The 26,971-nt window shown below is 42.4% G+C and overlaps 1 protein-coding gene across 6 annotated transcripts in view; it reads left to right on the top strand.

Moving 5' to 3' along the window:
- GRAMD1C (GRAM domain containing 1C) overlaps window positions 1-26,971 on the top strand; it is a 73,846-nt gene that overhangs the window by 4,568 nt on the left and 42,307 nt on the right. Inside the window, exons 1-3 of one of the 6 annotated variants that reach the window (XM_081198162.1) lie at window positions 3,776-3,871; window positions 6,612-6,740; window positions 25,653-25,737. In XM_081198162.1, coding sequence (XP_081054288.1) covers window positions 3,869-3,871; window positions 6,612-6,740; window positions 25,653-25,737 — 217 coding nt within the window. In that variant the 5' untranslated portion in view covers window positions 3,776-3,868. Of the gene's footprint in view, window positions 1-3,775; window positions 3,872-3,962; window positions 4,038-6,611; window positions 6,741-12,276; window positions 12,496-21,243; window positions 21,459-25,652; window positions 25,738-26,971 lie in introns of those variants that run through there. The other 5 variants (XM_081198160.1, XM_081198165.1, XM_081198163.1 and 2 more) reach the window with 5 other exon arrangements.

The following is a 26,971-nucleotide window of genomic DNA, read 5'->3' on the forward strand; positions in this document are numbered from 1 at the left end:
CCCTGGGAAATGTAATGTAAAAATGAAAAAAGAGTATGTAGTCCAACATCTGGGGTGTCACAGAGCTCTTGTCCCTAGCAATGTCCCATGTTCCTAGCAATGTAATATCTGTAGTGAAAAAGACTAGGTTTTTTTCCTTAAAAATATTGTCAAAAATTAGGGGGCGTCATATACACGGATACATCTCCCTCCATCTTTTTAAATCTGAATCCCCCAAAATAGGGGACGTCTTATACATGGGGGCATCTTGTAGATGGAAAAATACGGTATGTTTTTCTGCCCTTCTCTGTGCTCAGAGACTGGTTATCACATTTGATGAGTTTTTTCTTGTATTGTTGATAACAAGGGTGAGAAATTCAGCAGATTTAACTTATGCACAGGTAATTGAGTTTGGTGGTTTACCTGCACTGTCATCCTAAATCTTTTCAGCCTACTTTTACCAACAGAAGCTGAAAAGGCACATGTGACGATATCTATAAGATTGCATTACAGGGCTTGTTTTCAGCCAGAACTCACCAGAACTCAGTTCTGGCACCTCTCAGGTGGGCACCATTGCCATTATAAGAGAACAAGGGAGACATTCATGGTGAGTTCCAGCACATCTTTGTCTAGAAATCTGGCTTTGCATATCTAGTGTAAGAGGTCAGGCCCAAGCAGAAGGCAGGAGGGCTGGAAAATAGCGAAAGGAGAGGAGACCTGTTGTACATACTTCTTCTTACCTGATCTTTATTAAACAGAGAAAGCTACAAAAGCCATTGCAATGTATTTTTCATCTTCTCTGCTTTGTTTCCTGCATTCTCAATAACATGAGACGGAGATCTAAGCAACTATGTGTTCAATATTTTAGATTTGATTCAATAAGACTCATGCTAGCATAGAAGGGATCTATTGTCATGGCAACAGGGCAGATTACCACCATTAAATATAATTGCTTTCATCCATGTACCAGCTGATGATCTAAACAAACAAACAATTTAAAGCAGCCTTCTCAGACCTGGTGGTTTCCATATCCCATTATCCCTAGCTAGTGTGGTCAGTGGTCAGGGCTGATAGGAGTTGTATTCCACAGCATATAGTAAGGCCAGGGTTGCTATGGGGATACGATTTGGACTGGGCACAGGTGGACAATCTTCTGCCCTCGGCCTGGTAACTGTACGTGCCTTTTGGCAAGACTCATCTATCCCTTATGGCTCTCCTTCCTTGGAGGTTTTTAAGCAGAGGTTGGGTGGCCATCTGTCATGTATGCTTTAGCTGAGATTCTATTATTCTAATAGCTGTCATTTCTTGATCGTGACAATATACCCTGCTGCACATGTGCAGATGCCCTTCCGTTCTACTAGGGGTGCCAACTTGAATAAAATATTGCGAAGGCCCAGATGAGCCCTGCCCCTCATAATTGATCGTATGACGCAGTACGCACACATCATTTGAATGGGAACGCCCATCAACTTTGTGGTGGCCTGGCCTCCTCAAATATTTTATTGTGAGGGCTGAAGCCCCCACAGTTCCTAGCAATGGGCTTCTATGTATCCTACAAATTCACAAGTGGAGCTCTAGCTTTGCAGGAACAGATTTCAAAGTCGAGGCAGAAGAACCCCTCAAGTTCTTGCTCCCCAGGGATGGGGAGAACGAAGGGTAGAAACATTGTCTATACGAAGGGGTCTGCTGCCAGCACAGAATGGAGCAGCAAGATATTATATCCATGCTTGTTACAAAAAGCAGAGGCTGGGATTGGGAGGGTGTGAGATACTTGCTTCAAGCATCCATGGCCACTAGAGAGAGCTGCTGGGTTCTCAGCAACCCTATTGTAATAACTTTGGCGCTCCCAGTGGGCTCTTCTAGGTTGTTTAGCAGGGCTGGCTCTCAGGAGCCCACAGCAGGTAGTGAAAATTCAGCAGCCTCTCAGCAGACAATAGTGCACAATTGAATACCAGCTTCTGGGGAGCCCTGAGTCTGCCTAGACTCTGATATTCCAGCTTCTCTTGAGCATCCACCTACTGAGGCCACCACAAATAGCGGCAGGCCTGGGTTTCAGCAGCCCCAAGTTTCCAATTCGCTGGAAACATTTCCATATTATTATTATAATTACTTCATTCTCTCTTTCACACAAACGCCAACATTTCAGGTCCAGATTTATATTGTAAGATTATTAGCAGTTCAATTATTTCACAGTCACCAACTCTTGTGACTTGAGAGACTTCTGGCAGCACGCTTTTTGATAAAGCTGTGTGAATCTCAGCTTTTGTACAAAAATATTCTAGCTCTAATGACTGCATAACAGGGGGAAAGAGCCATCAGCGCTGGAAATTAGAACAAAAATGTGAACTATAAACACAGGGAGGAGTAATAAAAATAAAAAGAGAAGAACCTAATCTGGAACTGAAAATCTGATAACATTGATAGTTTTTACTTGGACTTTGTTATTTTAACTCATGCAACTATCCATACTATGTGCCTTTATAGTTGTGTTTTTCATCTTTTAATTTGTGTCAGTTATAATTGTTCTCTCTGTTTGACATATAATAAATAAATAAATTAATAAATTAAATTGGAAAAAAGAACCTGCTTTGTTAACAAGGAAACCACTGGAACCTCGCATCACTCGGAGATTGTAGCGGTGAAACAAACAATTTTTTTTACATTTAAAAAAAGCTTGTTAACATATTACGTTCCTGTAGGTGGCTCTGCTTTGAAGCACATGGAACTCAAATGCAATGCTGTGGCTGATATACCACGCAGTAAAATATATATAGCATAGGTTGAACTAGCCGAATTATTTTATTGGTTTTGTCTTTTGTTGTGGTTTTATTGTGCTGTAATGCTGTATAGTGTGTCTCCTTGGTCAGAAAGGTGACCTATTATTTTATTGGAAATACACGCTAAATAAAGGATATCATTTCAGTCTTCGGCGGGTGGGTGGGGGGAGTCTGCTCTTGCTTATGTAGCACAAGAGATATGAACAGGCTGGGGGGGGGGGCCGGGAACCTAGGTGTGCAAAAGTACAAAAATCTAGTAAAACAAAACGAAGGGCGCAACTTCTCTCCGCCTCACCCCAAAAACCAAGCCAGTGAGGACTGAGCCTCTTCAGTAGCCACAGAATGCTGAGTGTCTCTTGAAAGTGGATTGGGGGGGGGGGGATAAAATTGAATATGAATGAAATAGAACCACTACTCTGCAATGTTTTGTCCCACTTATATACAGTATTACTAATAGTGACCATCTACACATGAGGGAGCATGGGCGGGGGCAGGGGGATTTTGCATCAAAATCAATACAAATCAGAGGTTCTGCCCCCCCAAAAGTCTGCCCCTCCTAACAAAAATCCTGGCCGCGCCCATGTGAGGGCTATATCGCCAGACTTGAGAGAATACTCCGCTCGTGAAAATGCCTCGACAACACCATATTTCAATGTGTACACTGTATATAAGAGTGAGAGAAAGATGATATTCGTTTGTACATATGGTTGGGTCTTAACCCCACCCCCCTTTGAAAAACAAACCTTTTATTCAAGGGGAGGGGTGAAATCCCAGCCATCCTGGATCTTATTTTTGTCCTAAATAATAAAAATATTGCATACTCAGTAAGTGCAACTTTTAAAATTCCCTCGCAAAAACCTTGCAGTGTAAACATTTCCACAGCACAGGGCAGCTTGGCCAAAGCGTCAGGTCGGACAAATCGCCTCCTTCGAAAGGAGCCGGCACTTCTCGTAGCCGTAGGCGAGAGAAACTCATTTTACGCGCGCTCTCTGTGTATTTTGCTTAATGCTGCTGGCCCTTTAAATTGCTGGGGAGAGAGGCGTTGCAGGCAGCCCTATGGTGCTAATTTTTGAGACAACCCGCTTGCAGGTTGCATCTTCTTTCTTCTCTCCATGGTAAGCGTTGCGATCTTTGCCCGTTGACTTTGCCCTTGTGCTTCCTCTGCTACCCCAACCCATTTTGCAAAAGCAAAATTTAATAGGCTCTTCAGCCTATTAGTGGATGGCTGCGGACTTGGAGGTTTCAAATAGCGTCCCTGTATTCAGAGTCCTCTCCTGCCAGGTGCTTCTTTTTTGTTCTCTTGCAAACTATCGGTAGTCGTTGCTGATAAAGTAGGTAGACGTTTGAGGTCTAAAAGTTTCCCCTTTTGAAGGGAAAATTTGCTGCTTGCTACTCCCCTTAACACCCGGCTATAGGTCACGGGGTTTTTCTTTCCTGCCCAACATTTTTTTTTCCTTGGCAGGAATTCTGTATCTTTAAGCGAAAGGGTTCAAATTTCCTGCCATGCAGATCCAGTAATAGGAAGAACTTCACTTGCTGAACTTCTGCCTGTCGCACAGCTGTTAAATGGTGCTGGAGTCCTAGAGGGGAATAGAGGGAGGAGCAATCCTAATATCCACATAAACCTGTTTTAAAACGCTAGTTCTTAAAACGTTTTGATCCTATCGATTCTGTAAGCTATGTGTGTTGTAAGCCGGTAAAGGAGGGCTAAGAAATTCAATACCTGATAGGGCTATGCTTTGACATTTATTTTTTGACCCACCCCCACCACCCCTCCCAGCTCTGGAGTCTTCCGAGGATGCTTTTTTTGTAGCCTTCCCCAGAAAACGTTTAAAAATGAATTTAAAATGAAACCCTTCACTGCCATTATTATCTTTTGTAAACTTCATTTACAAAAGAAGTTTAAAAGTAAACATTTGTCGGCCGTTACCATGTGGTTGTCCTTTCGCAAATACTGTTGGAATTGTATAGTGTTATAATGCTGGTGCATTAGAATATGTTTTTATATACAGTGGTACCTTGGTTCTCAAACTTAATACATTCTGGGAGTCCATTCAACTCCCAAAACCATTCAAAAACCAAGACATGGCTTCCAATTGGCTGCAGGAGCTTCCTGCGCTCAAGCAGAAGCTGCGTCGGATGTTTAGTTTCTGAAAAAACATTTGTAAACCAGAACACTTACTTCCAGATTTTCGGCGTTCAGGAGCCGATTTGTTTGGCAACTAAGCCATTCGGGAACCAAGGTTTGACTGTATAATACATTAAGAATCCTATTTAAGCTGGGTGAAAGCTGATTTTCTAAAGAGCACTGTTTCTCTTGTCCACCCTTGGGATCTTCATATACTTTCCCTCAAATATCTTTGTTCCTACCAACTCCACTGTTTACTCATAGAATCACAGAGTTGGGTTTGAACCCACAAGCCTGAGATTGAGTCTCATGCTCAACTGACTGGGCTATCTTGGCAGTCTTTGGTCAAGAGTCTTGAGGCATGATGTGGACCAGCATACTTTACCTATATATTGGTCCTGTGGTGATAATCCTGTGTGTTCCTTTTCAGTGTCAAATGTATTTTATGCTATTTACCTATAAAGGGTACTGTGCTGCAGTTTTCATTTTTAAAGAAACACTGGATTATGGCTTAGTAGTTCCATATATTTTTTCCTCTCTAGCACATGCAAAAAAAATTAAAAAAAACAGGCATGGGGGGCGTGGGCGTGACCTGCTTCACACCCTCCTCAAGTGTTTCTGTGTGGTTAGAATACACCCTTGACTTTTGATAATGCTTTTTGTTCATTTGGATGGAGGACAGAGGGATATGAGTGCATGTACAAACCAAACTACTGCACAAAAATAAAAGCAACTTTTGTTGCTCCACCCACTTTTGTTTCTGGCCCCACCCACCACTTGCTTAGAAGGGAATGTTGCCATTGGGCTGAAAAGCTTCACTGCTCCAGAGAATTAAACTCCCAGACTCTGAAGCTAAGTATTCTCAAAATGGCGGATATTGATGTCAGATGGTTAGCTTTGCTGGTTTTTAAGGAGAACTTAAAACCTTCTGTGGTCAGCTGAGTGATCCTGCTCTGCAGTAGCAAAGTGAGAGCACATACCTTCTGGGAATGGGGGAGGCAAACACTTGCCCCACATAAAAAGTTAACAAAATAAAAGTAGTATTTCTTAGTGCTGCGCTGATTTTAGTCTGATCTACACAAGCTGTAGAACGGGCTAAAGTTTGTATCACTTCAGACTGTAGGTAGGGAATCATTTTTAAAAAAATACATCCTCACACAAGCAAATCTCTGCTTGCGGGAAGGAAATTACTGAACCATCTTGTTTGTTTTCTCCTTGCAAGTAGTTAAGACACAGAGCATTCACCCAGGGCACCACCACCCCACCTGTAGTCTGAAGTGGTACCATCCTCTCAAACACCTTTAGGATTCTGCAGCATGTGCTGGCAAAGGGGAAACGCAGTGGATGTCGAGGACTGTCTTACAGCAACACCGTGAGCAGCATTTACAGTTGACAATGAACATGCTGTCTGGAATGGAAAGAGAGGATGGGTAAAAATAACTTTCCCTACAGATATATCATATAGGAGTTTGAGTGCTGGTTGAATTAGTGGAACCTTAACTGAAGATGTGAAGCCTGTGTGCAACAAATGAAAGGCATAATGTTCATTCAATGAACTAATCAAGGGGTAAAAGACTTTTAAATGCTATAACCTAATTAGACCAAAGTAGATTGGAAATGTTCCTTCCTTGTTCCTCATGGCTTATCCACAGCATTAGAGGTTTAGCTAGAAATGCTGTATTTTACTCCAGTTTATTAAGCTGCACACTTTTATTCCTTGTTCACAGGCACTTCAAGAAGTGGATCATGGCCTTATCAGTCAGCTGTTGGTGGACTCGGAGGAAAACCTTAGTGTGTGTACAGAGAAAATTCAAGCCTCCCCTCCATACAACTGGAATACTGACTGGAGCTTTTGGGTAATTCCATGGGTTCTCTCTGTTATGTATGAGTGATCTGTATTCCAAGACAACCTGCATTCTATAACAGTTTGAATAAGCCAATCCCTTCTTTCAGCTTGGGGAGATTGTAATGATCACTGTGTGTATGTTGACTCGAAGAGAAGTGACCTCACTAATGTATTTCATACTGAGTCATCGACAGCAGCACTGTAAGCTTGCAGGGCTTGCTTACTGATTTATCTTGTACATTAACAATCTAGAGTTAGTGGTGAGCAGTGAGGTGGCCAAGTTTGCTGATGGTACTAAATTGTTCAGGGTCATTAAAACAAAAAGAGACTGCAAAGAGCTCTAAATGGCCTCTCTAAATTGAGGGAATGGGCAGTAAAACGACACATGCAATTCGGCATACACAAGTGTAAAGGGTTGCATGTTGTTGTTTAGTCGTTTAGTCGTGTCCGACTCTTCGTGACCCCATGGACCAGAGCACGCCAGGCACTCCTGTCTTCCACTGCCTCCCGCAGTTTGGTCAGACTCATGCTTGACTCATGTTTGTAGCTTTGAGAACACTGTCCAACCATCTCGTCCTCTGTCATCCCCTTCTCCTTGTGCCCTCCATCTTTCCCAGCATCAGGGTCTTTTCCAGGGAGTCTTCTCTTCTCATGAGGTGGCCAAAGTATTGGAGCCTCAGCTTCACGACCTGTCCTTCCAGTGAGCACTCAGGGCTGATTTCCTTAAGAATAGATACGTTTGATTTTCTTGCAGTCCATGTTTGATCTTCTTGCATCCAGTTTGATCTTCTTGCAGTCGAAAGGGTTGCATATTGGGACACCAAAAAATCTTCATTTCGCGTATATGCTCATGGTACTGGCTGTGCCTTACTAGAAACAGCACCTTGTGGTCACAGTAGATAGTTCAGTGAAGATGTCGCTCCAGTGTGCAGCAGCTGTGAAATGGCAAATTTCATGCTACGGATCGTTAGGAAAGGACTTGAAGATAAAAGTGTCGATATTATAATGCTGTGTTACATAAATCTATGGTTCAACCGCATATGGAATACTGTGTACAGTTCTGGCTGCCTCTCCTCAAAACGGGTATTGTAAAGCTGGAGAAGGTTCAGAAAAGGGAATCCGAAATGATCAGCAGGATGGAGCGATACTCCTATGAGTCAAAGTCGAAGTGTTTGTAACTTCTTAGTTCAGAGGAAAGGTAAGTAACAGGTGACATGGTAGAAGTTTATACAAATATGCGTGGCATGGAGGAAGCAGCTAGAGAAAAGTTTTTCTCCTTCGTAACACTAGAACGTGTGGACATCTATTGAAGCTGAATGGTGGAAGGTTCAAGACAGATAAAAGAAAGTACTTCTTCACACAGCGCATAGCCAAACTAGGGAACTTGCTCCCACAGAGGCAGTGATGACTACCAAAGAGCATTAGACAAATTCATGGGAGATGAGGCTATCAATAGCTTCTAGCCCTGATGGCTGTGCTTTGGATCCATAGCTGGATACAGTAATGCTTCTGAACTCCACTTGCTGGAGGGGAGAATACTCTGATCCTGCTTGTGAGCTTCCCGTGGGCATCTGGTTGGTCACTGTGGGAACAGGAAGCTGAACTTGATGGACCATTGGCCTGATCCTGCAGGCTCTTCCTAAGTTCTTAAGAATATGGAAGATTCATAAGGCCTCTCTTGAATACCTTTTTATGCTGACAGGCCTTTGCGGCTGTTGGATTAACTAATCACTTATTTGTATTGTTTTTTCAAGGTATTTTATGTTTTATCATGGTACACCACAGTGATATTTTATATGGTGGTATGAAAATACTTTTATAAATAAATAAGTACACTCCAGTGCTGTGCCACTGGGCTTTATTCAGCAGTTGCAGTTGCTGCTGATTAAGAAACAAAACTACAGGGCTGTGTGATTGGTTTTGTAGGTGTACAAAGCCAGGGAAGTGGGGTCGCTGACCCAGGCTGCGAACCTGATGAGGGGAATCATAGAACTGTAGAGCTGGGACTTGGAAGGGACCCAGATGTAGGAATCTTTTACCCAACGTGGGGCTCGAACCCACAACCTTGAGATTAGAGCCTCATGCTGTATTGACTAAGCTATGCAGAGGGAGGAAAGGGGCTTTAACCCTTTTCTCCTAGTGCATCCTTAGTTTGGGATTGGGGAGGCACACGGGAAAGGAACGATTCTATTCACACTAATAAAAACTTCTAGTACAAACAGCAGGTGGAAGTGATCTGCTTAGAAGCACAGTGGGCAAAGGGTTAAAGTTCTTGGATCCCAGATGTTCCTGGATCCCAGACTGGATTGGTCACTGTACCTGATGTTTACACTTAAAAGCTATTCACCCAACTGCTAATTTTGTGAATGGTGTCATGTTTAGTTTGGCCTAAGAAGTCATAATTTCTAAGTGGCTTAAGTCTACAGGCTAAAAATCTTTCTGTATTAAAATCCATTCTACCTGTAAACTGTGAAACAGGGGAGTCCGATCACTTGGGCAGTGCTACTTGCTCACCTGCTCCAGGCATGGAAGCATTATCTGAGCCATCCTTGATTACAATTTTAAATTATTAATCATACTCTTGGCATAGGAAATTTGAGTCAGAAGTTAAATACCCGAGCTGATGAAGTGAATCAGCTGCTGAGCTGAGATCTTTCGTCGCGTGCTAGATCCTCAGCATCACACAGCATTCCCTCAGCTGGAATCTCCTCACCTGAGATCTACAGATGAAGGGTGGTATATAAATTTAATAAATGAATGAATGAATTTATTAATATGGTCACAGACCAGCATCAACACACACAATATCACAGATCATTTCAAAAATACAGAGGGCAATTTGAATATAACAAGGATTTAAATATAAAAAATTAAAATTAATTATTAGCGTGCCCCCTGTAATTAACATTTAGGGGTTTGGTCATTATGGGATACCACTTGCTTCCTGCGATTAATTGCAGACGCACAGAATTTGGCTACATTTAATGTAGTCTTGGGATTCTTGTCCTCTAGCAGAAGTTTTAAACTAAATTTAATAAATAAATATTTAAATAAATGGCTAGTAGAGGAAATGTCAAATTTTGCTCCACGGATCTTAAATCCATTATACTAGAGTTTAGCAAAACCATTCTTTCTTGCTTCTGTGAATTTCTGGCGGAGCCTTGAAGCTCTGAACATTAGGCATCAAACTGTGGCGGCAATCCTAAACATACTTATGAGGCCTGCTGAACACATCAGCCTTTTCTGAGTTGTTCTTCCCTGATAGGCTTACAATTGTGTGATGGAAAAATGAGACCATGCCCCACCCCTGCTATTGTGTCTGCATTGACCCTGCCTATTCACCAACTACATGCTGTGGGGGAAAGTCTGAAGTAGAGGGCCTGCTGCAAGTGCCCTGCTTCCCTGTGCAATTGGGGCTGCAATCACATGGTGGTTTATTCTGTTTTCACAACTTCTCCCTAACTGTTAAGTTCCACATTATATCTGAGCGTTCACACGACAAGGAAGTCTCTTCTGGACCTATAGTGGAATACAGTGCAAGTTTAGTGCTAATTTCTGTGTTATTTACTTACAGAGGGGAAGAACTGTTTGCAAATAATATGGAAATGAGTGGTAAACTTGCATTATATTCCATTGTAGTTCTGGAAGTGGGTTTTACATCATGAGAGAGCTCAAACATAATGTGGAAATTAAGAGGGAAACATTTTGAAAATGAATTAGACTGCTATGTGAATGCAGCCTTAGAAGGGTGATCATGCAGGGTTCTGAATCATGGGAGTCTACAGTCATATTGTAGCTCCTTACTTCAGACCTTCAAACACGTGGGGACAGGACTAGTAAGAAGACAATAGAGGGCAGGGCCATAACAGGGGCGCGGCCACTGAGTGGGCAGACTTGTGAATGTTGCTCCTCTACACATGTTTATTATCGCATTCAAGTAGAGTGCTTGAAAAGAACTATTAAGACTGGCTTCTGAGTAAAAAAGCATAGGATTTTATAGTTTGTGTGATTTCATTCTAATTAAAAGTGGTTTGGGTTGACACACATCAGAGAGACCACATCGACTGTTCTATTCCTTTTTCATTTTCAAATAATGCCATAAAGGGTGGTAAACATGCAAATTTAGAATAAGGAACTGAGATTTAAGTTTCATTTCTGTATGCTTGCCAATAGTGATTCTTGAGGCCAACTAGCAGGAAACAGATTTCTGCAGGGAATGTTGTTTTCGGCTAATCTGTATAATGATGTAGAAAGGTAGGACGCAATTGTTAATTAAGCCTTAGTTGTTGGGCTGTGAATATTTCCATGAAGCTGTAATTGCACCTCTAGAGACCTTTTTTTATTGTGGTTAAACCCAAGTAAGAAGAGAACCTGGATTCTCACAGATTTTCCCCCAGGGCTGTTGGTTTTGACTAGATGTTGCTGGGAAACTTGCTTGTAAATTCACTAATGTTACTTAGAGAGAAGCAGTGTAGATTTCCATAATACTATTTTGGCCAAAATATCAAATACCAAAACTCCTTGTAAAATCTTGAAAAGGTTTATCATTGATAAAAACAAAACATTTATGGCAATAAAGGTTGAAAGATGTGCTTGCAAGTCCAAAAGTCCACTTTCCCTTTGGTGGCTTTCATGATGATCAGCTGTTGTGCCTGACTCTTTTGTAATGTTTATATCTTATAAGCCACCCTGTGTAGTGCATTTAAACTAGAAGGGTGTGATAATAATGCCTTAAAATGCTTGTATCCAATAGAGGCCACAAATTTTCTAGTATTAAAATATTTATAAAACAGTTAAATGAGAACATCCATCATGGATGCATTAGTTGAGATCCCTGTATTGTAGAGGGTTGGTTTAGATCAGGCATAGGCAAACTCGGCCCTCCAGATGTTTTGGGACTACAACTCCCATCATCCCTGACCTGTTTGCTAGGGATGATGGGAGTTGTAGTCCCAAAACATCTGGAGGGCCGAGTTTGCCTATGCCTGGACAAGATGACCCTCTTGATCCCTTCCAACACTATGATTCTATGAAAGGTGGGTTAGTAACTTGTGGGTTTTGCAAATCTGGCTTTCACAGTGGGAGACAAAGAGTTCTGTGACAAGTCTATTGTTTTTCCTTTAAAAAAAATAATAATTTGGGAAGGTAAAGCAGAGTAGCTCTCCTTGCACTGGGTATGGTTGGTTCATGATGCCCAGTCATTTCACAAAATTAAGCATAGTATGGTAGTCCAAAACATCTGTAGAGCCATTATGTTGGGGAAGGCTGCTATAGGAGGCGCATGAGCCAGATCAGGAGGCAACATACCTCACTTAACACATTAAGCACTGCAACCCACTGTAATTGTAGTGCACTGTCATTTTCTGTCATGTTTTGCTGTGCTAATTAGGTGTCTCAGTAACACCTGGCAGGGTTATTCACAGCTGACTGCGACCTGTTCTTGCATCCTGATTCATAACAAACACGTGAATGATATAATTGCTGGCAGCATGCTCTCAAACGTTTAAAACAGTTGACTTTTAACACCCTGCCAAACAGTGATCTGGCATCTTAGGATAAGCACAGATCTTCCCAAGTGTACTTCTGTTCATATAGTTAAGGGAGCTGCGAAAACAACAACAAAACCGTACCTCTAAACCCACCGGACCATGTTTCTAAACGTTGGCATGTTTGCCACAACACACACCTCAGCCCCATACAATGGAATATTCTCCCAGTGGATTTGATGCTGATTCGCCCTTAGAGGATATACTCTTCTTTTCAAGGTAGGTTCTATCAGACTTTCCAAGATTACTTAGTTTAAAAAATCAAAAGACGTTAGAGTTTATCTGTGAGTAGTTTTCTATGTGCATGGGTCTTTTTGTTTGTGGGTGGAAAAGCCTAAATTAATCTGAGCTTCCACCTATTAATGAAGTGGCATAGACACAGTTTTAGCACCTCAGCAAGAACTAACTTGAAGAGTATAGAAGAATTTTAAACTTACTAGATACTTGTTATGAGTCTGACTGGATTGAACCATTAGCTATATCTGGTGTGTGTCTCCCCTATTCAGACTGCTTTTTTAACAGTACTGTATGCCTAGCTGCTGCTGTTGTTTGTTTTTCCTAGCAAGCATTATATGAAAGTTGAAAGGCATCCATCCTATTAGTTCAGTTGGGGTTTTTTGGTCACATTGTCTTCTAGTCCAGTGTGTACTTTGAGACAAGAGTGACCAATACCTTATGGGAGAAGGTGAAGGGAGGCACAGAACACACTAAGGCCTCATCTACAATATATATTTAAAGCATTATACCACTTTAAACAGCCATGACTTCTCTTAATGAATCCTGAAAACTAAAAAAGGGTGCTGAGAGTTGCTAGGAGACCCTTACTCCTCTCACAGAGCTGCTATACCCAGAGTTCCCTGGGTATTGACTGTTAAAAGAGTCTGGGAATTTTAGCTTGCTGAAGAGGACATAAGGGTTTTCAAAGAACTCTCAACAAACTACAGTTTCCAGGATTTTTTTGGGCCTAAATCTATTTCATTGAATTGAGACATTTGACATGCTCCTTCTAACCGGTTGACAGACGTAATCTAATTTGACTAGAATGCCATTATGCATATCAATGTGCTCAGCTCTTTTAGGATTGATAATTAATTTTTAATATAAATTTATTCTGTGATATAGTGAAGCAATGTTGTTGGAAGGAGCCCAGAGAATTGTGCCTGAATAATAAATTTATCTAGCTTTGAGAACATAGCATTTGATACAGATAGCATTAGAGAGGAGCTGTTTCCATGGAGGCATGGGCAAAGCATAATTCCAAAACCCTGCAGAAAAACAGTGGCTTGGGTTGGGTAACCCTTTCCCCCTGGGTTTCTTCTTCTGCGCAATGCAGGAGAAAAACTGTACCCTCCCACCTTGCATACCGGGTGTGTCTGCCCTGCAGGCTATACATGCACAGCTATAATGTTTAAATATAACAAAGCACTTGTTAGAATTCAGCATGTGAAGGCCAGCTGAGTTCCCTCATACATTATGAGGATTGACTATGCAATTTGGACCGACACACCTTTTCCCCCTGCTAACATTACACCCACATGTGGATATCTAGGTTAGGTGATTTGAGAAGGAAGGAGGAATCCTGATTTCCAGTACAAATACAGTGGTGCCTCGCAAGACGAAAAGAATCCGTTCTGTGATTCTCTTCGTCTAGCGGTTTTTTCGTCTTGCAAAGCAAGCCCATTGACAGATTAGTGGATTAGCGCTATTAGCGGCTTTTAGCAGCTTATCTGCTGATCAGATCAGCTGATAAGCGGCATAGCGGCTTAGAAAAAGGGGGGAGGGAAAAAAAACCAGCAGGAACTCACAAGACATTGTCGTCTTGCGAAGCAAGCCCATAGGAAATTCGTTTTGCGAAGCACCTCCAAAACGGAAAATTCTTTCATCTAGCGAGTTTTCCGTCTTGCAAGGCATTTGTCTTGCGGGGCACCACTGTACAAAGATGATCAGAAAGCATCACCTGAGTGGAGCTGCATTTTGTGAAGTTTGTTGGAACAGCCTTATTCTATCCATGTTTTCTCAAAACAAGTCTCGCTGAGTTTGGTGGGGCTGACTCACCTCTGACTCTATAGAACTGCACCTAAGTCAGGATCAGTACTTGGGGAAATCTCACCAAATTCATTGTGTGACGTGTCTCTTTGTCAGATGCTGTGGGAGACAGTGGTCAAAAAGTTGCAAACAACACTTTATATGGCTCTGGGCATATAAAGGACTATATGGCTCTGGGCATATAAAGGACTAATAAGCAGAGGGCTTATATTTCTGTGGTTTAATGGGAATACAAAAGAATGGGCAATAATGTATTTCTCAGAATACATTTACAGTACATGGCTCAATAATCCAGGGGAAGTCACTCCCCCAAATAAGCAAGCATGGCATGGGTACAGGAGAATATTGCACAAATGCTGCTCATTGGCTTCTGGGTCTGTTCTGACCCCTCTAGTATATCTGTTTCTCTCTGCCAATTAGCAGGACATTGGAGAGAGCTCACCTCTGGATGTTATGTGTCTTGTGGTGATTTAATTCCCATCCTAAAACTACAAGATGTCAGACAGACAGATAGATAAACACACACACATGTATGTAAAGGGACCCCTGACCATTAGGTCCAGTCGTGGACAACTGGTGTTTAGACACTCATCTCGCTTTATTGGCCGAGGGAGCCGGCGTACAACTTCCGGGTCATGTGGCCAGCATGACTAAGCCGCTTCTGGCGAATCAGAGCAGCGCACGGAAATGCTGTTTACCTTCCTGCCAGAGTGGTACCTATTTATCTACTTGCACTTTGACGTGCTTTCGAACTGCTAGGTTGGCAGGATCAGGGACCGAGCAACGGGAGCTCACCCCGCCGCGGGGATTCAAACTGCCGACCTTCTGATCGGCAAGCCCTAGGCTCTGTGGTTTAGATCACAGTTCCACCCGTGTCCCATATATATATATATATATATATATATATATATATATATATGTTTTGGTGTCTTCGGGTGTCTTCCCGTGTAAGAGTTGGGGTGTCTAGGCGACGTTTCGACGAGGTCTCACTCGTCATCTTCAGGCTGGTGCTTTCGGCTTCTTGTTACTAGAACAGCTCTGTTCTAGTAACAAGAAGCCGAAAGCACCAGCCTGAAGATGACGAGTGAGACCTCGTCGAAACGTCGCCTAGACACCCCAACTCTTACACGGGAAGACACCCGAAGACACCAAAACCTGCATTCCTGTACCCGTGAAAATCTACGAAAGCAATATATATATATATATATATATATATATATATATATATATATATATATATATATCCCGCTTGGACTACTGCAATGCGCTCTACGTGGGGCTACCTTTGAAGGTGACTCGGAAACTACAGCTAATCCAGAATGCGGCAGCTAGACTGGTGACTGGGGGCGGCCGCCGAGACCACATAACACCGGTCTTGAAAGACCTACATTGGCTCCCAGTACGTTTCCGAGCACAATTCAAAGTGCTAGTGTTGACCTTTAAAGCCCTAAACGGCTTCGGCCCAGTATACCTGAAGGAGCGTCTCCACCCCCATCGTTCTGCCCGGACACTGAGGTCCAGCGCCGAGGGCCTTCTGGCGGTTCCCTCATTGCGAGAAGCGAAGCTACAGGGAACCAGGCAGAGGGCCTTTTCGGTGGTGGCGCCCGCCCTGTGGAATGCCCTCCCATCGGATGTCAAGGTGATGGACAACTACCTGACATTCAGAAGACATCTTAAGGCGGCCCTATTCAGGGAAGCTTTTAATGTATGATATTTTAGTGTTTTTTGGTTTCTGTGGAAGCCGCCCAGAGTGGCTGGGGAAACCCAGCCAGATGGGCGGGGTACAAATAATAAATTATTATTATATATATATATATATATATATATATATATATATATATATATAGTGTGTGTGTGTGTGTGTGTGTGTGTGTGTGTGTGTACACATAAACCATGCTGAAAATAAAGCCAAGAAAACTAAAGCAATTGTTTTAGATTCAGTTCAGATAATGCTCATACATAAATGCGTCAACAACAAAATCACCCACTCCTAAGTATTTAAGAGTTTTATGCTGCCAGGCAACGATGAAAAACATCTTAAATGTGGGTTCTTTGTGGTTTTGCTTTTGCTTTTAAGCACATTTGAGGGTATGATCTCAATTAAATGTTAAAAATAATTGCTACAGTATAGGCAGTTGGCATAATTTGAGTTGGTTTTATTTTCACTATAGCGTCTGTACTTGGCATGAATAGGTAGCCCATTGCTCTGCAAAATATAAGTGCACAGCTTTTAAGTTGTTGTGTGCCATGTGGTTATTGTTTCTGTATATCAAGTGAAGGAACTTTCTAAAACAGGAAACAACATTTTCTAGTCTTCTTAAATAACTGTTTTCTTTGCCTTCAAAATATATATATATATATATATATATATATTTGCTTTCGTAGATTTTCACGGGTACAGGAATGTAGGTTTTGGTGTCTTCGGGTGTCTTCCCGTGTAAGAGTTGGGGTGTCTAGGCGACGTTTCGACGAGGTCTCACTCGTCATCTTCAGGCTGGTGCTTTCGGCTTCTTGTTACTAGAACAGAGCATTTTTTGCTTTCGTAGATTTTCACGGGTACAGGAATGTAGGTTTTGGTGTCTTCGGGTGTCTTCCCGTGTAAGAGTTGGGGTGTCTAGGCGACGTTTCGACGAGGTCTCACTCGTCATCTTCAGGCTGGTGCTTTCGGCTTCTTGTTACTAGAACAGAGCATCTGCTCTGTTCTAGTAACAAGAAGCCGAAAGCACCAGCCTGAAGATGACGAGTGAGACCTCGTCGAAACGTCGCCTAGACACCCCAACTCTTACACGGGAAGACACCCGAAGACACCAAAACCTACATATATATATATATATATATATATATATATATATATATATATATATATATATAAAAGCATTTTTGCTTTTTTCCCTTAAAAAACCCCCTGATTTATGAGAAACAGAAACCTTATTTATTCAGAGCTAGAGAAACTTTATGAAAATCATGGTGCAAATTACGAGGGTGGCGGAAGCAAGGAGATTCTGTACATGATTAGATCACAGCGGAAGTATGATCAACCGCCCTGTCATAACACCAGTGCTGCCAGTGTGGAGCACTGGGTATTGAGGCCTAGATGAGTCATGTTAGAAACACTATTTTCAGATGCCTTCTATCACCTTCCCAATCAGGAGGGAAGTGATTGTTAAGTATTTACAAATGTGGTTAAGAGTCAAAATACGGATAAGGCAGGATGCAGATTTATTGAAAAGCTCCTTTACATGTCTCTGTGTGTTCATCCATACTTTGGTTTGGGAGGCTGTTGAAGGATTGCTTTACTTATCTGGAAGAACTAGTTTCTGGGATTTACTTGAGTAACTGAACCTTATACAAAATACATACGTGGCCTGGTACTCTTTGCCACTCAGCATCATATGAAAAAACAGCTAATATGTGAAAAAAACATATCTCAAGCAAGGTATAAAGCTTCAGAAATGTATTTCCTTTTTCTACCAAAGAGAAGTTGTGTCCTCCATCATGGAGGCCACAAGTTGTGGTGAGATCACCGTGAGCTGCCTCCCTGTTGTGGGGTGGGACCGTTTGGATGGCAACAGCACCCCATTGGTTGCCCCTTTGTTGCTGGGGCAGACATTTGGCTGATTGGGATGGCTATTGGCTGCTGAGGGGCTATTTAAGCTGCTGCACGTCGCTGGAAAGCTTCTTTTTCTTGTGACGTGCAGCAGATCAGCCGCCCTCCTCTCCCTATATTTAGGGTTGTTCTTTTGGCCTTGCTATGCCTGTCTAGGGGTCGTCTGTTTTGGAGCAGGGGCCTGGTAGGAATTTTGCCATTTGGCTGATTGGCTGGTGCCACTTGGTTTTTGCCTACCGTGTATCAAATCGTCACAACTTCGTAGGGTTGGCGGTTAGGCATTTGGTTCAATGTTTTGCAGAGGGGACGTGGTTGGCTGTGCATGCCCCTCCATTGCTGCTGCTAGGGAATTCCGTTAGGATCCAGGAATCCAGGGGCTCACCTTGCCTTTGTCCAAACCCTGTCAAGGGGCTAGGGCCACGCCAGAGCCCCTGGGAGCATCTGGGGTGAGCTGTGAGATCAAAGCCAGATTCTCACTCCCCCAGGATGCTTTCCCTTACTGACATATGGCGGTACCCAGTGTCAGTCCTGTTCCTACCACCGTGCAGGTTCAGGTAGTCTGGAACCAATGCCTAAGCAACCACTCACATGCTGTAATCAATAAAGTTGTGGCCAAAATTAATGTCAAAAACCTTAAACTAAAATCTGTGTCTATTGTGTCTTTATTTTGGGGGTGGTTTTCGGGGTCTTCACACGCAATTGCTTTGACAGGTATAGTCAGGTACAGTGTTAGATTTGAAAGCTAGGAGCTAAATGGCACTTTAAACCTAGGTTATGGGCGCAACAACAGAACGTCCAGGTGCACTTTTACTGCATTCTTGTATGTTATTTTCACTTACATATTCATTTTTATGCACAGTTTTATGCTCTTTTGTAAATAAGGGTTGGCTGGAGAACTGTATTTCAAAATTTGCACATTTTGAAGGATGGCTGCCTTTCAGTTCTCACATGGTTTCAGGAAGTGGGACTTTAAATGCAAACTGAATCAAATTTCTCCCCTATCCCTAAGCAGCAGTCACCCAGCCTCCTCCTCTACTCCCCATAACATCAACCCCTGGAAATGGTTATAAGTGACAGTTATAGTTTCTCACCACTACCACCAAGCCAACAGACTACCCATCTCTTCACAGTGGCTCCAAGAGGCAGAAAGAAGAGAGGGAGTCTGCTGTTTTGGCAATATTTTCTTATTACAGTACCATAGAGCTTGGGGAATGGGAAGATGAACTATTGTTCCTAATTCCTCTTCTGCTGTTCCTCTTCTATATCCTGTGAACAGCATCTTACCTTTCCCATTATCCACGTAAGCTGTTTACTCCTACGGTCAAATTACACATTATGCTTAATGTATACCATGCAGCTATGTTTCATCTTTATCTTAAATTCAGTACAGATGTGTGTATGTGTATTGCCCATTGTTATTGGGATTGTGCATTGGGAAGGAAGAGTTCATTCCCATTGGTGAGAAAGTATGTTTGAGCACAGTGTGCCACAATCCTAAGACTGTTCCAGTCATGCAAATTCCCTGTTTGTGCTGACAATCCCAGAAGGGGAAAACAAAAATCTAGTCAAGTGAATTTGCTTTGGGGCATGATTGAAAAATTAAGTGTGAATGCACCTTTTAAAATTCGAGGAACATACTGGTCCTTTGCTGACATCCTACCTTCTTTGTAATTGAACTGACTGACTGGATTGGTATGCAGACTTTAAGATCTCTGCATGATGGAGAATTCTTAAAAGAACGGAGTGTTGATTTCTGTCTTGATAAGCAAGATGTTGAGCTGTTGCATGGACAAAAAGAAACTAGATGAAATTGTTATGAAACATTTATTGACTGGCAAGGATTTATTTATTAAGAGATTTCAAAACCTCCTCCCACAGCAGTCTCAAGGCTGTTAAATTTTTTGTTACACGCCACCCCAATCTCAGAGCTGTGCGACATTCCAGGTGTGCTTACCCAGGGTTTGTGTTTGCTTCTGGAAATGAGGTGCAGCACAGGCTCTGGTGTCTTTATGATATATGGTTTATTTACACACATATGCAACCTGAGCCTATGACGGAAGGGTTCTCAACATTACACTCCAAGAGGGTCTTGCTTCTCCCATAGGCATAGCCCTGGATTCAAACAGACATCTGCCATGGTTGGGCCCGCCTGCAGCTTTTCTTTAGCTTCTAGATCACATAACTCATTTGTCACGGTTCTGAACCCTAAACGTCTAACCTAAAGTACTTGGCTTCATCTCTTGAAGAAGAGGGGCCTCACCCATTTGATGTCTCACACCACATAGAGTTCCTTTGATCCTCTGTAGTCTTATTAATGGCCCACCAGCCCAGGCAGTTTCCTTACAATGAAATTAGCCAGCTTAATTAACCTTTCAACACTTGTCTTAATTAAAGGATTAACAGTGTCTAGCACATCTTAATGCACAGGGTCTGACTTAACATACCTAGTCTTAACACTCCAAGCATTGATTAAATTCTAACACCTACTGGACCCGGATCACATGACTGGACATGGTTTGAAAGAAATATGTGCTCTCCCAAGCCCACATCCCCATCAGAAATGACAAAGGAGGCCATGTACCCATCCTCAAATTTTGTCATGAAAATTGGAAGATATGTGGAGACACCTTTTAGTAGAAACATTAAGAGGTCTGTATTTCTTGCACTGGACATGCAAAAAAGCCATGGAGGTTATTTCTATTGGTATAAATGATAAAGCCCCACATTACTACTGTTCTGGATTTGTCTAAAAATTTTCTAAAAATGTTCCAGATCTTCTAAACCTTTGGAAACCTTTATATTGTGGGGTTATATTTTCTGCAGTTGCCAGGTTCCATACATCTTTATGCCACAAATATATTTTCAGGCATTCTGCTCTGGATAGCCTAGCAGCTGCCAGCAGCCATATTGCCATTTCTTTAGATTGTAATTTTTGAGATTTACCAGATTGATCATTGAGGCTGGGAACATTGCAGTGCACACTAGTCTAACTGTTTAGTAGAATATCACCCATCCTTTTTTCTTCCCCTATCTGTGTGTTGTGTGGGCAATTTTTTTTAATGTGTCTATGATTCAGTGACTTGGAGCCAGGGTTTCTAAGATACTCTGCAATGTGACCCTGAATGGTTTGTTTCTCTTGTGTACCTGGTGAAGTAATACCATTCTCTTAACTACTACTGTGTTTAGTTAATCTGAATCTTAACAAAAATGATTATTGATGTTGTGTCATCTGGCATAAATGTTTCTGAAAATTAGTTTATTTGATTCTACTGGGAATGTTTTCCTGGTCTGATTGAAGGCCAAAAAAATCTCACCTGCCCAAACACTGCACAGTTAATCTGATTTTTTTTCAAAATCTTTCTCCTTCAGCCTCTGCAAGTAACAGGGGGGCTGAGCCAAAGACTGGGACATAATCACACTAATGCCCAGGCCTCTGTCTGCCATTAGCCCTCTGGAAGAGAGCCCTCTGCTTAGGAGACTATCCTCTCCAGAGCAGCTCAGGGGAAATGAAGAGGAACAGAAAATGCATGTAAGTAGAACACACAGGCCTGGTTCTTCTAAAGCTTGAAGGATAGAGATGTTTCGATTCAGCTGATTCTCATCTGGATGTGCAGCTGGCTCCAGCGAAAAAACATTTTATCTGAGGTGAAGTTGAAGCTCTTTTTATAAATGGTGAATCTGCGACGGCTCATTCACACACCTTGATGTTGTGGTCACGAAATGACGGCCATGCATATATTAAGAGGGTGGCGTATATGTGTGCATCAGCAGTATCTTTGCACATTTAACGACACCTATTTTCTAGACTGAACGGTACTAAATTTGGTAAAAGAGCCACATGACCTATGAAAGTTAAGTATCTTAAACTTTCTTTCTTGAATGAGAGATGGAAGGAGAGTAAGCAAGTGAGAAGCTCTGCTAGGGCTCTCTAGGTTTAGGTGTTGATTCTGAGAGCAATAAACACACCTGCAAATAATGCAGAGTGCACACGCTCCTGTAGAATGTTTATGTTAATAAAAGGTAATAGGAAAGCTGCAGCATGTGAGAGAGATAAAGCAGGCGTGAGCTATGTTCACATGTACAAATAAACCATGGCTTGGTATTATGAGGATGAGCCACAAGGAGCTTTGGGCTCACATGCTCTCCCCTTCCTTCACCAGCAGAGGTGTACTTAGGGTTGGCAAAACTGCCCTCCACGTGGACACACACACACACCACCTATCAGACTTTGGAGTGTAGGACATATAGGTGTTGTGGTGAGATAAAACGTGGAAGAAGCTTCCCGCCCTTGCGGTAAAATTATTATTATTTTTTTGCAGAGGGTGCCAATTCAACTTCTTGCCACAAAGGCACAAGGGACCCTAAGTATGCCTTTGTTTACCACCACAGTGGCAAGAAGGAGTTTGGAAACTGAATGCTGCTTTGTGGTGATGTCTGAACCCAGACAAACTACAGTTAGTCCTAACTGTGATGAGTAGAAGCAAGCCAGCTTCAAACAATAGGTTATGAAGGTGACATATATTTACGGTTAACCACACTTTACTGTTCAGACATAACACTAAACCATGGTTAATGTGAACCAGTAGTAGTAGCTTCCAATTTAATGGTTGCACTGGAAGGGGCTCAGGGAGGGGGTGTGCACTTGTGCAAGGATTGGAGTCAAACTAGATTTGATGCAAGAGATTGTCCGTGGAGAGAACCATAGAGCGCATGCTTTGCACCCAGAAGGTCACAAGCTTATACCTTAGCATCTTTATGGGCAGCAACTGGCATTCAAAGTCATAGTGCCCCTGAAAGCATACAGAGAACATAGACATTCTTCTCATCTTTTAAAGGCATCAAAGTTGGTGGCCATCTCTCCCTCTTGTGGGAGTGGATGCTATAGTCCCAACTAAGCGCTGTATGAAGAAGTTACCCTTCCTTTTGCTGTTTTCCTGACTTTAATCGCTTTAATTCCAACTGAAGCAGAGTATCTTAATTTTCCTTCCACCACAAACATGCCTTTTGTACTAAAATATCATTATGCCTGGAAAAAGCAGCATGTGGATTATGCTGATGAATACAAGACACAAGATAAAAAGCTTTACGTATTTAAGATCCTACACATTCCACTGCTTTTTCCACTGTTTTAAGCTATATATCTTTTCTCTTTGTCTTAGACGTCGTATCTTCTGCTTAGAAACAATTGCATTTTTGGTAGTCTTTGTTCAGTTTATGGGGAAACAGTCATAGATTTATACACCTGCAAGTGGTTTGTAGACGAGGCCTGGTGTGATTTAGCAGTGCTGAGGCTCCAGAGATTTAGTTTGTGCAGTTTTAGCTTTGAAAAGACTCCCCTGGAGTGCTGATTTTTAGCAGTGTTGCTTTGGCCTGAGTATTGTGATAATCTAAGCATGCTTGCAGAAGTTTTTTTGTTTACCCAGGGGCAATTACAGTGAATCGGCTTGCTAGTGGAGAAATCCTCTTCGATGTTCCAAAGGGAGCTTAAAGAACTCTAAAATGATGTATATCTCACATGATGACCTGCAAGAATGAACAGAATACATGCAGCATCTGTATTAATCCTCTGCACTATTAAGCATAGAAGAAAATTTGTAGGACCTGGCTAGTGTTTGCCACTTATTCTGTGAGATTTCTGGCGGAATTGATTAAAGCAGGGTGGGTGGGATTTGTGGCCCTCCAGGTATTGAACCTCAGCTCCCATCAGTCCTAGCCAGCAGGTTCCTAAGGTGAGGGATGATGGTAATTTCAGTCCAGCATCATCCACAGGTTCTCCACTTCTACATTAAAGATGTTGGGTGGAATTCAAAGTAGCTGTTAGAAGATTGCTCCATCAGTGCAAGTATTTCTGCTTGGCTGTTTGGAACACGCTCCCCTCTCCCCCCACCCCAACATGCTGTTTTGGGTGTTCTCCTCACACACACATCCTGAGCAGGGAAGACTGAAAGCCTTATTGCACTAGTGCAGGGGTCTGCAACCCGCGGCTCCGGAGCCGCATGTGGCTCTTTTACACCTTTGCTGCGGCTCCGGGGTGGATACTAGCGAGGGGAGGAGGCGCATTGTGCGCCCCGACACTCCCCACTGTGGCGGGCGCTGTACTGGCTGTGACGTTGCATGGGGGCGGTGCGTGCGTTAGTCATGCACCGTCCCGACGTCACCTTCCCGCCCTCTGTCAGATCGCGGCTCCGGAGATATATTTGTTTTAAATGTCGCAATGGTTTTGCGGCTCCCAGTTGTTTTTTTCTTCGAAAACGGGTCCAAGTGGCTCTTTTTGTCTTAAAGGTTGCAGACCCCTGCACTAGTGGGACTTGCGGTGTTGGTTTCTAACAGCACAACTATTTAGTTGAATCTTGCCCATCATTTTGCACCAATATTCTGAAACAGCTTAGCTTAAGGAAGGGGTGGGGGAAGAACTAGGTAAAAGGTAAAGCTGGGGTGTTGGATCCAGAACTGGGCCATACGCTTTAGACCATTTTGAAAGCAAGGTGAGGACCACCCACCTGTTAATTACGGATGTCGTATAAATCATATGATGCCAGGTGACTCTAAAGTTCAAAGCCATGGTAGCAGGCACAGGCACATCTCCAATGTTTGTTCTAAAGTCCCACATCTCTGAGATCAGAGGTAAACCTCTGCTTTTTCTTTTATATTATAAAAGCAGTAGTAGAAGCTTATCTTAATTGGATATAAGTCTTTGCCAGTTGCCTTTTAGGTAGAGGTAGAGGCTTTTTGTACCTTTGGCTTTTTTCTTGTTTGCATCTTCTAAAAAAACTAGGCAGAGGCTTATCTCCGATCTTACCGCTGTGGTCTCACGGTGCCAAGACTAAAGATATGAGTTCCCTTATTGCTTACTTTAGCACTTTGTGCTTATGGAAATAGCAGATCTCAGTGCCTGATGTCATATGATACCACGTGACTGGCAGCTGGGTGCAGTTTGCCCAGAATGGCCTTGCAGGTCAAATCCAGAGGCCTAGTCTTTGGGCCAGAGCTTCCCCATGCTAAGACACAAGAAAGGGAAGGACGCTAGTTAGGTCCTCATGGAATGTCATTTTCTGCCAGGGGCTGAGCTGCCGCTTCCAGAATCCCAAGTGAGGTACTAACTTGCACATGCTATTTCTACCAGGGAAGGCCTCTATGACCTCTTCTTATGCTACCTTGGAAATGTGGGAGTTGTTACAGCACAGCTCCTTTCTAGTGCTCCTTTCCACACCTTGGAAACAGTCTGAGATGTCCTGTGCCACATAGGTGGAGTCTTTATCTCACACCCACATTATGTGGCTTTATCTCACATCCACATCTCAGCCTTGTGCACATTTCTACAGATGGAAGGCAGGCAGGATTCGAATAGCAGAGTACAGCTGCTTTTGCATTTTGCATTAATATCTATGATACATTCAGACTGCTATATTTCATAAGTGCACATTGCACAATGAGATGATAACAGTAATTTCCTTTTGTGTTGTCTGTTAAACCTTGGGTATGGAATGCGAACTCCATGTACAACTCCCTGGCTGGGATTCAGGGGGCTTCAGAACTTCAGGAGGGTTTCTGCCAGATCAAGGGAAGGCTGGAGACTGGGTTGTGCTTAAGGCGACAGTGCCTGGTTAATTCACTGGGTGTGGACACTGTACACTTGCGTTAATTCTGACACTGTTTTTCTGCAAGGCTTTGATGATAATAAAACACAAAACCCCCTTTTTTCTTGAACCTTTTCTTTTTGCAGATCTCAAGCTCCACTTACAAATATAGGAATGAAGAATTTAAGAGACAATTCTCGCACCTGCCAGATTTGGAAAGGCTTGTAGTAGGTAAGAGGGAAACGTTTCATCCTATGAGTGGAGCTACAAGCTGCATTGTTATATTTAAAGCAAATTTGAACCTTGTAACTTGGAAACGTAATGCCAAAAATACTGAATGCTTTGTAGTGATGAAAATGAAACAAATTAAAGGACAGCTTCCTTGAGCCACACTTTCTGAAATAACAGCAACAACAACAACAAATTTATTTATACCCCGCCCATCTGGCTGGGTTTCCCCAGTATGTAAACTGAAACCCAGCTGTTCTTTGAAATTCACACTTTCCAGAATTTTGCAATGCAGTTCCCCAGTCAGGTAATATGCATAAAAATGCACATGCTAGGGTAAAGTGTGCATAAAAATGTCTACAATTATGCTTTATATTAGGAGAAATTGCTTTGCAAAAATGCATGCATCTGGCAAAATTGAATACAGAAATGTGTATATGCTATTAGGAGGAATTAGCACTGAAATGCTGGTGAATTTTCATGAAGACTTCTTAAAAAAATGGGAACTTAACTGATGTTAAGGAAAATGAGAAATGGAAAAAAACCAAAACTGACATATTTGCCCATCCCTAGCCTTGGATGTCTGGACCTTGCCATAATGTTGAAACATTTTCAAGAAGTTCAAACAGCAGATTAAGAAGACATCTTTGGGGGGGGGGGCAGTCAGTTTCCAGTTCATTTGTACTTGCAGAACATCTTCTTGCTAATTTCATTTCATTTGTGCCTTACTTGCTTGCCTTTAATTTCTCTGTGCTTGAACAGCGCTGACATTTTGCTCTTTAATCTTCTGGATGTATTTGCCTTTTGTTCTCAGAATGTTCAACAAGGCCCTGCCCTTTCATTTCATCCCTTTGCAAATCCTCCATATCTCCCTCGTGTATTTTGCACAGCTTTCAAATGCGCCCATGACACAAGCTAACTTGATCTCATTTTTAAGACATCCTTACTGAAACATTATCTGAAGCTTTAAAATAGCCCATATCCAATAGAGAATTAGTATGGTCTGTAGTAAACAATTCCACTTTATTCTAAAATTCCAAGCTGCCGTTTGCACTGGTGTAGGAAAGCAAGCAAGCAAGCAATTTGGCTCTTTGTGTGAGGCATACTTTCCATATGACAACCATTCTGAATTTGAAGAGTAAACAACCGGATTAGGCATGGGCTGCACTGAGTGCAAGTTTGACTAGTCAAGGACAGTGCAAAGTCATAGTATTGTATTCAAAGGAAATGTTATTAT

The sequence above is a fragment of the Podarcis bocagei genome (genome assembly GCF_964188305.1).
Source record: "Podarcis bocagei genome assembly, chromosome: 6".
Taxonomy (NCBI): Eukaryota; Metazoa; Chordata; class Lepidosauria; order Squamata; family Lacertidae; genus Podarcis; species Podarcis bocagei.